We start from the raw sequence: 13,815 nt of genomic DNA on the forward strand, positions 1-13,815 counted from the left end.
AGACAACCAACTGGTGATAAATAGGCAATGCTGAGTAATTTTTAAGAACTGGAAACCAATCTGGCCACCAGCAGATTCATCTTTCTGCCAAATATAATGTGATTGAAAGCGCCATTGTTGAGCGAATCCCAAAAGCCTTGCCCATAGTAACAAAAAAGCAGCCTGACAGATCATCGATCAGTACCGAAAAATAATAGCAATTCATTTTTATTTCAAGAATATATACCTGCCATGTGACTTTGTATCCCTACACTCTTCTATTTTTAAATGAGCTACTTACCTGCTCCGATTTTGAATTGGAGAGTCATCCTCAAACAGCCATTCTTGGGTGGGTGGTGGCACAGCCTGGAACTTGCAATGGAACATAGCCTCCTCATTTTTATTGACAATTTGGTTCTCAGGAACTATCACCGGGTGAGGGAAACTTTCATCTTTGACAGGGAAAAGGAATAGAGTAAATCAATTCATCATCTGGATCAGGGGTGAAATGTAAAATTTGTTACTATTGGTTCTGTGGGCGTGGCTTGGTGGGGGGTGGGTAATGTGACTGGGTAGGTGTGGCCAACTTTTTTTAAAAAAAAACTTTTCAAAGCATTTTTTCTAATGCTTTGAAAAGCCTCTGCCGATCAGGCAACTCAGCTGGGATCGTCAGAGAGGCTTTTTAAAAAATGCCTCTCTGCTGGATCAGGCAACTCAGCTGGGATCGTCAGAGACTTCTCAAAGCATTTTTTTTACCACCTCTTCGGCCAAGAGATTGCAGAAAAAAATGCTTTGAAAAGCCTCTGACGATACAAGCTGAGCCGCAAGATCATCAGAGGCTTTTTTTTTTTTTACTTTTAAAAGCATTTTTTCGTCAGAAGAGGTTGTAGAAAAAATGCTTTTAAAAGTAAAAAAAAAAAGCCTCTGATGATCGTGCGGCTCAGCTGGGCATGGGGGGGGGGCAGGTATTTTTGCTACCGGTTCTCCAAACCACCCGCCGCCATTGCTACCGGATCGGGCGATCCAGTCCGAACCGGGAGCATTTCACCCCTGATCTGGATTCTCTCTTTCAAATCAACATTTTTCCTTCCGCTGGAAAGAAAACCACATTTACATGCCTGCTTTGCCATGTTCCCCTCCCACTCCAGAGCCAGCAAAAAAACCAAGCCACTCTTAATGTTCTTGCCCCCCACAGCATGCCCTTACCATGCAACAGGAACAGATTTGTGCTATGCCACTGTCCATACATCTTTAATACACAATAAGGCTTCCCCGAGCGTCGCAGCCATTGGGAAGGGAATTCCCTACCACAGGGGCTACAGAGCTGGGTTCTTTCAATTATGGTTTTAACTACATGATTAATCCAGAAAGAAACTGGTCAGTTTCCTGGTATCAAGCTTTCTAAATCAGCCAGTTGACCAACTCATTTAAAAACAAGAAAAACTGGGCTGTTCAAGTTGGAACTCCAGCCTTTCTTGTAGCCAAAAAAGGGCTGAGGAGTGATAGAAGAGAGACTAAACTGAAGGGAATGGCCCCAAATAAAACAGGCAGAACCCGCTTGAATCAACGGATTGCCAACAAGAAGCATAGTCAACACAAAAATGCTTGAGACTTTCTCAAGATTAGACATTTGTAAGAGTACAAATGCCAATTACCTATAATACTGAGGGTGAAGTTGTTTCGGCTGCATACAGTGCCCACAGCATTCCGAGCACAACAATAATAAATGCCATTATCATCTGGGCTGGCACTCTTGAAGGTCAATGTCCGCTCCTTATTATTGACTGAGTAAATTGTGCGATCATCTACAATTTGCTCACCATCTCGGAACCACTGACTTGTTGGGCTATGAAACACAGACAGTTTAAAAGCTCAGTATCATGAAAAGAGCAATTACTTAGCAAACAACTAATAAATGCACAACCTCTTTATACCAAAATCTGTGATGTGGATGTGGTATTTTGATGAAAATTCATAGATTTAAAACAAAACTTTTAGCAAACATTGTGTTGAACAAAAACCTTATGTATTCCCAACCTGTGTCATCTTCACATTAGCAAAGGGCGTTCAGGCATCAGAGGTGCTACTGCGTCCTGTCATATTCAGGATTGTGCTAATTAACTCTTCTAAATATGTAGTTATTTAATTATTAAATTTATATACAGCCCATTTCACTGTTGCTGCAAGTGAGCAGCTTACAAAATGCTAACAAGATAAAAATACAAAAAAATTAAAATTATGAACTATTAAAGATTAAAAACCAAGAAGATAGGCGACGTGGGAATGGGGATCTTCTCTTCAGCCACCCGTAGCATAGAGCATTGCTACTGGGGCACCAGGCCAGTCGGCAGAGCCAGGTTTTAAGGTTCTTCCTGCAGACCAGGTGGGTGGCGGCCAACCTCACCTCTGACAGGAGAATATTTGCGGGTGGGGGGGTGTACAGCAGAAAAGGATCTTCCCTGGATCCTGCCAGCCAAAAGTTCTTTGGCAGACATAACCCAAAGTAGTCCTCTTCTGCTGGAGTGAATGAGAGGAGCCAATCCCACTGGGGCGAGATAACCTGGACCATGCCATTATGGGCTTTAAAGGTGATAACAACACCTTGAATTGGACCAGGAAGCAGATTGGCACCACCAGCAGTGGTGTTAGCTTCCGAATACTCTTCAAGGGTAGCCCTATCAAGTGTGTTGCAGGAGATGCGGGAGGTGACCAGAGCATGAGCAACTCAAATTCACCTAAGATTTTATTCGAAGAGACAAGTTACACTAATGAATGGAGGAGGAAAAGTTACCCGAAATAAACACGAATCCTTCAAAGTAGGGACTCACCGTGGGTGCCCATCAATATGACAATGCAGCGTTACTGGAGAAGAACTTTGTATATCCTCCACTCTGACAGGATTCTTCAAGACCACTTTTCCTGTTTCAATCCCTTTCAAAAATACAGTAAAAATTAGTCAGTTTGAGACCGCAGCCCTTTTGTATACTTTGGAACTCATCAGTCACAATGGAAGTACAAAATTGTTTTCACCTTGGCGTGACTGCACATGCCTGGCACTGAAAAAGCAAAATTAAGTGAATTATTTGTTTTGCTGCAACTTGTACTGCTATTGCTTACATAAATGGTAGCATTACTGCCTGTCTATAACTTTACTTGGAACTATATAAAACGTATTTATGTAACTATTAAAGAAATCATTACAGAGAAGGAGTCAGACAAAATGCAATCTTTCCTATTTAGCATTTGCAAACAGAAAACCGTGATAACAGAAGAGGAATTAACCATATACTAGACAAAAACAATACATATTTCCCTAGCATAGTGAGAGATGGAATGAGCTTTAGAATCTGTTGGCAATGCCAATATTTATAAATATATTTCTGAGTCCTAGGACATCCCCAAGGCTGACTTTCTCCTATCACAATATGAAATAGAGATAACAGGTGAAAGCTAATATATAGTCAATGGGAACTATTAAATAGGTTACCATATTCCTTACAATTTTTAAGAATAAAGAATTAAGGGGCTGGGAAGAAAAGAGTAGAGAAAGACAAATATTAACTATACCAGGTAGGAGGATTTACAGCTGGAGTGCTAAACCCAACTTATAGCCAAGATGCAGAACTGACTCATTTGCTTATGTCTGGGTCTTTGAAAATCTCCCATGATTCTTTTTTAGCTTGGCTCACTCTAAACAAAGAATGGAATTAACAGTAGATGTAACACTGATCTGACTTAAAGAGCTGACTCAGCTCAAGTTAAGACCTTGGTTTTCAGGTACTCTGCATTACTGAAAATAAAGCCATACACAACATTATTTTAGAATCTAAAAGACGCAACAGAATTCTAAAATAACTGCCTGCCATTGAGAAAGTTCTGCAGTTGGACATCATGACATTTATATATTTTATCTATAGCACACATTCTTTCAATAGCTAAAAGCTGTCAGGCACCATCCAGACTCTGATTAAATTAAGGTGTTTCCATCCTCTACAAGTTTACTTTAATATGCATCTTCTGAGCAAATTCTGAATCAGATCAAAACAGAAGACATATTATTTTATAACAGCTTTTGCTGACTTGAGGAAGAACAAGAGTTATAAGTTAAATATATTTTTCCCAGGGGTGAAATTCGACCAAGGTGAACCGATTAAAATCTTCCTCCCTGCAAGCTGCAAGCTTTCGCACGTTGCCGGCTGGGTTTTACCAGCATGTTGGCTTGAGGGGGTTTCGGCAATGAAGTGACTGACCGGCCATGCTCGCCCTCTCGACACCCAGAGAAAGAGCCAAAGCCGCTGGAGCAACCACACCACAGCAAAAGCTGTTCGACCTGCTTGAAGAGAGAGGACGCGCCAACGCTTCCCCGGCGCTGCAGCTGTCCCACATGGCTCCCCACTCGGAAGTCATCACGTCCCGTGCACTGACCTTCTGAACATGCGCAGAAGAGGCGCATGGGAGTATAGCGCGCACACACGAGCATTCACATCTCCGAGCCAGTAGCAAAGTGCATTTTACCCCTGATTTTTGCATTTATTAATATAATAATGAATGTTAAGTATAAGTATATAGAACTCCAGCTCCAAACTAATTTAAGGCACATAGATAAATATGTATCATAACATTCAAAATATTTTGTATGTTGGTTTGCAACTAGTTACACTGCCATAATTGGCAGTGCACAATAAAGAAAAAACTTTTTGGCTAACCCACAGGAAAAAAGGATTCCAGGTCAAAAAAATTCTTCTTCTAACACATATTAGTCAACATTAGAACTAGTTTGAGAGAAAATGCAGTTTAAATGTAAGTACAAGAAAATAGATCTGAGCTAGTTTGCTGTGGTGGTTAAAGCCACTGATCTAGAAACCCAGAGATGAGTTCTTAGTCAGGAAAGCTGGCTGGGTGACTTCGGGCCAGTCACTCTCTCTCAGCCCAGCCCACTTCAGAGTGTTGATATTGTGGGGAAAATAAAAGGAAGAAGTGGTATTACATATGCTTGCCACCTTGAGTTACCTTTATTACACAAAAATCTAATAAATAAAATAAATAATAAACGTGTTTCGTTGAATTGTTCTGTCCATGAATATTTTATATATTTTTATGCAATTTCTGTTTTTACTTTATGGGTTCCATTCTTTTGTTTTTTTCAATTGCATATTAATTACAGTTATGTAAATGGTGCCCTGTTAATTTAAGCCATATAGTTTAGCAACATCTGACATGTATCAAACCTTATATTTGTACTTTATTACTAGCATTGTTTTCATTAACTGCATTAGTATTGAATAGACATTGACTATGAAATGGTAAATAGACTATATTATTCATGAACAATGCTCCTTTCAAGTTTTACTACAAAAGGATTTGAGCTGTCCATCCAAACCAATATTTTTCATATGCAGATACTAGAGAGTTATGGTTAACCAATGCTTCTTGGTGCATGAGTGCATTTGCTGCAGAAGTCGAGTTGGATTATTTAAAGAACACATTTGTTGTATATCTTCCCTTTTCTCTCCATTTTGACAGGTGGATGGAACATCAAAATAAGTTAGTAACAAAGATAATGCTCACATTTTATGTTGAAAGATGCATTTGTTGTCCGAGCTTCTTCTCCAGTAACTACATTCCTGGCAACACATTGGAAGTTCCCACCATCTTGCTGACGATCAATAGATGCAAATTGAAGGTTGCTTCCTTCCTTGAAACGCCGTTCAGTGTCCTGAATAGGTTCCCCATTCTGTAACCACTCAAATTCAATGTCTCTAGGGTCTTTCACTTCACAGCGCAAAATGGCACCACGACCATGCAACGCATCCTGAGAATATGGCTCTTTAGTGAAAGATATCTTTGCTTGAGCCCCAACCGCTAAAAAGAGCAAAAGAAAAATATTACCATTTGATTAACTAAATAACTAAGTTAATACAATGCTTTATTCGTTTATTAAGAAGCTGCTTGGTTTCAGAACAATTCTGAGAGGCTTACATTTAAAATAAAAACAAATAAAAAGACTCTTCTATCTGGATAAAGCACATATTAACCAATCGATCAGGGTTCTAAAAACACCCTGGCCCAAGGTGTACAGCCAGGTTCTTAAAGACTTCTGAAACTTTGTTGAAGTGGGAACACTATTTATTTATTGGTTCGATTTATATGCCGCCCTTTTCCGGAGACTAAGGGCGGCTTACAATGTGTTAAGCAATAGCCTTCATACTTTTGTATATACCTGCTTAGTAGGGCCTCCCCCAAGCAATGTTCTTTTTTATACAAAGTCAGCTTATTGCCCCCACAAACTGGGTCCTCATTTTACCTACCTCGAAAGGATGGAAGGCTGAGTCAACCTTGAGCACTATGGATATTATTCTAGAGCCATGATGGCGAACCTGTGGCATGCAGTGCCCTCTCTGTGGACATGTGAGCCATTGCCCCAGTTCAGCTCCGCCGTACATGTGTGTGTGCCTCCGGCCGGCCAGCTGTTCATCAGGCCTCTGGCACGCATGTGCAGGGGGCGGGGAGCGTGCAGGGCCCCCGCACACGCATTGCATTTTGGAGGTTCGGGCACACGTGTGTTCACACATGCACGTGCTTTGGGCACTCGGTCCGGAAAAGGTTAGCCACCACTGTTCTAGAGGGAAGGTGTTGCAACAGGGATAGCTGACATTGTTTAATTGAGAGAATCTGAGGCATACCAACTATGTCTGATCTTACTGGACAGGCAGAAACCATGGAAGATAGATTATCTGACAAATAACCTGATCCTATACCACGGAAGATTTTATTATTTATTTATTTATTTATTTATTTATTTATTTATTTATTTATTTATTTGATTTGATTTGATTTGATTTGATTTGATTTTTATATCGCCCTTCTCCAACAGGATTCAGGGCGGTGAACAGCCGAGATAAAACATAACATATAAAATTTAAAAAACAGATTAAAAGACATTAAATAATTTCGGCCCTCAATTTAAAACAACCTAGTTAAAACCAATTTCAAATTAAAACCGAAAGGATGGGATCAAGCCAGCCCGGCTAGATGAAATAGATGTGTTTTCAGGGCCCGACGAAAATAGATGACAACCAGTCTCTTAAATTGTATGTGGAAACTTACTGGCAACTACTGTAGCTTGCAGAGAAGAGTTATCAAGTAGCATGATGAGACAGGTGCAACACTGCCTGCACTGCTATTCGTGAAGCCTGCACTACTACTATAAGACAGCAGTAGGTTTCTGAGTGATCTTCAAGGACAGAGCCACATACAGCATATTGTTACAGTCCAACAATGAGGTGACTAAGACAAGAGCACTTGTCTGGAAGGCTACCTAATCCAGGAATGACTACAACTAGAACTCCAAATGAAGATATACAAATGCCTTCTTGCAGGGGTGAGTTCTACTTACCTTTACTGCCAGTTCGCAACGGGACCGCGTACACGCGCTTGCTTCGTTTGTGCTTCTGCGCATGCGCAGATCACCCACGATGATATTGTGGCAGGTGGGAGGAGCCTCCCACTAGTTTTACTACCAGTTCTATAGAACCGGACCGAACCGGGAGCAACCTACCACTGTCCTCTTGGCCATAGCTGCCACTGCTCGAGTCTGAAGGATCTCCAGACTGGGAAGTGCAACCCCATCTACACCATCAGATGCAAGGGGCCTAAAAACCCATAGCGATTCAGGCTTGGCAAGATTGAATCCAAGTCTGTTCTTTCCCATCCAGGCCCACACAGCTCTAAGCACTAGTCCAGGGTACCGACGGCATCATTTAACCAGGTTGGGGTCTAGAGGTACAACTGGATATGATTTGCATATTGATAAGACTGAATTATGAACCACTCAATAGTCTCATGTAGATGTTAAACAAAAAGAAGCAGAAGTTGGGTCCTTGGCCCCTCACTGATTAGAACTGCTTATTGATAAAGGAGACACAATACACCCAAACTCACCTCAAACCCAGCAATCAACTCCCAAACCTGACAACAGTATCAAAGCACATTACAGGGATAATTTTCTGCAATACAGGGTTTGCACATTAATTCTCTAGGAGATGTACAATATATTGGCATAACATGACATTCATACATTCCATTCGAACTTGTATATTTAAAATGGAACAATTTGATGCAGAAAGAAGAGTTTTACTTTAAGTGTATACCTTAACAATATACAATAAGTAAAATGCTTATGGTCACCAGGGCACCAATAGTATACAAATGCCACACTCAGCAGTAGGCTCCTTTACACAGCTAGATTTATAAAGCTAAGGCACCAGAGCTGGGTTGTTGATCATTTTCTTATGCTTGGTAGATTAAACATTTACAGACTAGTATCTCCATTACTCACATCTGACATATACAAAGAGACTTCAAGGGCTTATTCGGATAATCCTACACAGCAAAAGACAATTGCATTTCCTCCCTTTTGCAATAAGTTTGCAACAGGGAAGAGATAGAGTTGCTTTTACTCAACAGCAGTGTGTTCCAGGAAAAAAGTAAAAGAAATCTGATATCCTAAATTAGCTGGAATCTAATGTAGCAGGTTTGACAAATGTATACTTCTAATTTTAATTTAGTACTTACCTCCACGGACATATACATATATGGATACATACACATACCCACACACACACAATGCTTATATATAAATCAAATGTGCTTATGTTCCACTACATAAACAAACTGAATTCTTACTGGGATGCTCATCTGGAAAATGCAAGTTTGAAGCTGTTTGATGTGATCAATATAGTATGTATTCATTACAGTGCTATTTATTTTACGAAAACCATGTTTTAGAACTTCACTGCGCACAAGACAAGAAAAATTTTGTGTTTGGGGAGGTATTTTGGCCAAGTATCTTTGCACATGCCAATACCAAAATCAGAATGCAAAACAGATACAAGATTTAAAATTTAGAAATTAGGGGTATACATTTGTTGCACTCTGAAACACTTACACAGGCTTCAATCATTTAAAGATGTCTAAGAAAAAGAAAAGCCATCGTTGAAAAATCTGGAAAGCAGAAGAATGGCAACTCTGACTTGTATTTTGCTTGTTGAAAAATTTAGGGAGAGCCCCGTCTTGTTTGTATGATGCAGCAGAAGAATGATTCTAACTCCAGGGCTAGCAGAAATAAAGCTTTCAAAAGGTAAAACAAAGCAGTAAATAAACATAGCAAGGAAGCTGTATAACCATAGAGTTCTAAGCTCAATCATACAGTACAGATAATCCTTGCTAATTGACTGCCTTGTCTAGTGACCATTCAAAGTTACAACAGTGCTGAAAAGAATAAATAGTTGCCCTATGATGGACTGTTTCACCCAGTCGAAGGTGATGAGAATTTATGATGTCCTCATTTGCAACTTTCACAGCATCCCTCGGTCACATAATCACCATTACAGTCAGCACATATTTTCCAGTAACTGACTTGTTTTTTTTTCCCTTGCTGAGCAGAGAAATTGGAGAAGGGATTACAAGAGAGTAAATAGGCACACAATAGGCAATACACATTAAAGGTAATACTGTGGTGCTGGTAGCTCTGAGTGCACTATGCAAACATCCCAATGATTCCCCATTATGTGCCTGCTTACTCTCTTGTAATCCCTTCCTCTCCAATCTCCCTAGGGAAGAGAGGAAGAAATGTCCTGACCCAAGATGGAAGAACCACATTTCAACATCTTGCAGAAGGCCAACTTTCTTAGATTATAAATAAAAATCAAAGTTTCTATTCTTATGCAACATAGATTTTTCCTGATCTGAAAAGTGGATATAATTATCCATGTTTAAACTACCAAATAACTCAGCAATAAACTACTGTCAATCATATGTCAGTGAACCAATTAAAATTTCTTAATTGCGTTAGCACTCCCCTGACATCAATAAAATAGATTCAGGTATGTCTCTACTTGAATCTATGAGTGACTGCAGCTAGAAGAGAGACAGAAAAAAGATCAATGACAATGAACTGCAGGAAAGAGGCTGCCTAACTTGCACCTCAATAAGCATCCTAGGTGCAATTTCTTGGTCAGGCTGCTGACAAAGAGATCAACAGGGTCATGAAACCCCATGCTTACTCATTTCCATGTGGAAATTGTTTCAGATGCATCTAGCTAGAATGGACTAGCTTCCTGCTTAGGAGATTTCACTATTAGTACTCATGAGCCAAGATCTACAAATAATTGAACTTTTTATACTCCTCAGATTACACACTGGCTGTAGAAAGGGAAACAATGGGCAATTCAACAGTTGTGGCTCTTCATCTAATTTAGTCCCCAAGAGTGAGCGCTCATGTGGAACAGGGTCAAAGCAGCTTGGAATTTGAAGATCAGTCAGATAGGAGACAGATGCTAAGAGGAATGTATGTAAATCAGTCGTTTTTAAAGACAAAAATATATCGTCTAGGATTCATGCTCTACTGCGAAAGTTCCATGGCTTTGTTTGCAGCAAATGGTTCTGTTTGTTGTTAGCAAGCTCATCTGTGAATACTAAAGGCTCTGAAATTCTAAACACAGAGAAGAGGGGAAGTGTGTGAAAGCAATTTAAAGTATTCCGTCAGAGCCACAAATGCTGAGTATGCAGATCTTCACAACAGCTGGTGAAGATCAGCAATTAACTCTTTTCCTCCTCTCCATTTTAATTCTGGAAACTGCCAAGCAATCAGTCTTCTAACTTGCAGCTGTCTGATTTCTTTGTTTCAGAAATGGATATATACATTTAATGTCTATGAGCCTCTTTCTCCCCAAATCGAGAGAAAGTATCGAAGTATCAATCAGATGATAACCATATAACATTTTCAAATAGTGCCTCTCCTGTATGATATCTGCGTTCCAATCCAGATCAGCCCATTTTGTGTTCTCATAAAGTGGCCTGCTTCGGGAACCTGAGCCACATTTTTCTTCTGGTTCAAGTGTGATACAACTCAAATGGCAAAACGTCTCTTTCACAATTTGTGATCCTGGAGCATTTGTTGTATCCTTGCCCCACTCTGCCTACCATTTAAATGCCAACCTTTTTCCTTCGGGCTCCAGCAAAGCACTGCCCTCCTTTACTTTAACAAAAACTCTTCGCTAAAGCCTGCAACCCTCGTTGTTACCACTGGGAAAAGCATCTGGTTGCAAAACTAAGATGTCTTGCCATTATTATAGCTTTAAACAAGAAGGCAGATAAAGCAAGAAAACTATCTTGACAGTCTTTTAATTCATACCTAAAACTCAGATTCTGTACAAGACTTTCAATACATACTGAGAATATAGGGGAGAGAGGCTGGCAATTTATTTTCCCCTTTTCTATATGAAGCCAGGGCAACATACTTTTATACTCCAATAGTTGCTATAATACAGGCAGTAAGGCACTGACAGCATGGTGATTTTTACAATCTCCTATTCACTGGCTAAAGGGAACATTTGCTGCCTCTGTATTTATTAATGGGATTTATGGATTCATAGGCTGCCTCCAACTACTGGTATCATGACTTTGGGTGGCTACATTATTCTTTGCCGGCTCCTAGCATTTTAGTATCAATAAGGCTGAATGTCTATGGAGAATTGAGAGATTCTCAATCATCCATGTCATGGATACCATGCGTGCAGTAGCAAAATTCTGTGTCGCTGCAATGTCCACAAGAAAAAAAAAAACTGGTTACAGAATTATAGCTGTCAACTTGTGCCAATTTTTTGGTGATATCTATAATGATTTCTGGAAAAAAAAATATATTTACTCACATATTTATCGGCTCTCCACTCACATAAATTAGGGAGTGACCCTAACAGTTTGAGATCACTTATTTTCTTAACAGGGATGTTATTATCCACTATTAATGTCAGTATTATTTTTTTAATATATTGTATGTCTATTGTTGGTCGATGACCGTAATAAAGTTCTATTCTATTCTATTCTTCTATCCATGTCATGGAAATGGGACAACTTGCCACGGCCAACTTCACTGTAGCCAACTCATCATGGCCAATTTGCTGCAGGACAACTCGCTGTGGCTAATTTGCCGTGGGGCTAATTCGCTGTGGGATAATTTAACAATTCTATTTAATTATTTAAAATAAATAAAAATTATTTTAATTTTTGCTATTCACATTTCATTCTGTCCCTCCTTTTGCATCCCTTCTTTAATGATTCTAGTCCACCATTTCTTTGATATTAGTGTAATTCTTGTCCCGCAAAAAGTTGTCCTGTGGCGAGATGGCCATGGCAAGCTGTCCTGCAATGAGTTAGCCATTGTGAGTTGGCCATGGTGAATTGTCATAGACTCCCATGTCATGGTTATCCCAAAGGTGCTTTTTACAAAAAGGCAACTGGACTTTCTTGGTGTTGTCTTTGAAAACATTTTGCTTCTCATCCAAGAAACTTCTTCAGTTCTGAAGAACTAAACTGAAGTAGATTCTTGGATGAGAAGCAAACGTTTTCAAAGAAAACACCAAGAAAGTCCAGTTGCCTTTTGGAAAAAGCACTTTTTGGAACAGTAGGGCTGAAGATAATTGCATAGCTGATTTAAAACTATTTTGGAGAATGAAAGTCTTGCCATGTGATGCAGCAGAAATGTATGAGTACTGTTCATAATTAGATATTTTGGTGAAAAGAGAGGGGTGGAGAGAGGAGAGAGGAGAGAGAAAGAGGAGGATATGCTATCATTTTTGCCTTGGTCAGCTTATAGCCTTCAAATACAGTGGGATCTTGTTACTCATTATTCATTGGTTCCAGGATCAGATACCAAAAACAGTGAGTACCAAACAAATTTTTCCCATAAAGAATAATGTAGTGAGTCACAAGGTACTTGACATCGACAAGTTCTAACTTGTGTGTTGAGTACCAAACAAACGACGAGTACTGGGACAAAATTTTCATGTCAAAATGCATTGACTGCCACATTCGATGAGTTTCAAATCAGTTGAATACCAAGGTATCATTGTACTGAATAATTGACAACCCTGATATAGACATTATAATGAAATAATCACAATGTATATAATAATATATAATGTATTTAAATCACATTTCAAAAACTCAAAATCCCAGACTGTTATTCAACGTTTCTTATATTTAATTTTTGCCAACCTATAGACATATCTTATTTTCTTTTAGTGGTTGCAGAAGAATGCCAGAGGCAGTTTCCATCATCAACTGTTCTTCTCCCATAATAATGACTTACAATGATGCCCTGTTTATCCATCAATTCATAACAGCTGCTGCCTGAACAACAAAGGATGTTTAAGTATCTCAAGGCTAAGCAGCAAAGGGAAACACATGTTCCTATATTAAGATACACATGTGAAATCAGCAATGCAGCATATCAATTTCCATACTAATTTTAATGCAGCAAATGTTTGCCATCTAATTTAATAAAAAATTAAAAATAATGGGCGATAACCGACCAATGCAATAAATGCTGCTTTGCACATTATCAAGATGTACAAATGTATCTGAGCCTACTGTTTAATCAGCAAAGAAATTGTATTTGCTCCAAGTTGCATGTTTTCAGCTCCTTTTAACGAATGTATTATTTTTTAAGAGGAAGCCCCAATTTTGAAATAAATGTACTTTTGCTAGATTTTCCGAACCACATGCCATTAACATGCGATTTAAATTTTAAAACAGAGATCAGTTTTTACACTCCAAGAAAAGTATCAAGGAAGTCCTATATAAAAATTCAATCTCAAAAAAGGAAATAAAACATACGTTTAAATTAAGATCAAATGGAAAATCTCAAACTAGATTTGAAAAAATGAAGTTCAAAACTCGAAAGACAAACAAATTCTCATATATCTTTTTCTGGCCAGTAGAACATCATGGAATCAAATATCTAACTTAATCTTATAAGAAACAGCAGTGATTAAA

General features: G+C 39.1%; 1 protein-coding gene across 1 annotated transcript in view; it reads right to left on the bottom strand.

Moving 5' to 3' along the window:
* The window catches only part of PTK7 (protein tyrosine kinase 7 (inactive)), a 78,751-nt gene that overhangs the window by 23,633 nt on the left and 41,303 nt on the right, over positions 1–13,815 (bottom strand). The window contains exons 2-5 of the mRNA XM_034427606.3: positions 5,548–5,841; positions 2,808–2,910; positions 1,635–1,825; positions 281–431 (exon numbers count right to left, since the gene is read on the bottom strand). Coding sequence (XP_034283497.2) covers positions 281–431; positions 1,635–1,825; positions 2,808–2,910; positions 5,548–5,841 — 739 coding nt within the window. The remainder of the gene's footprint in view (positions 1–280; positions 432–1,634; positions 1,826–2,807; positions 2,911–5,547; positions 5,842–13,815) is intronic.

The sequence above is a fragment of the Pantherophis guttatus genome, chromosome 1 (genome assembly GCF_059756535.1).
Source record: "Pantherophis guttatus breed Tessera chromosome 1, ASM5975653v1, whole genome shotgun sequence".
NCBI lineage: Eukaryota > Metazoa > Chordata > Lepidosauria > Squamata > Colubridae > Pantherophis > Pantherophis guttatus.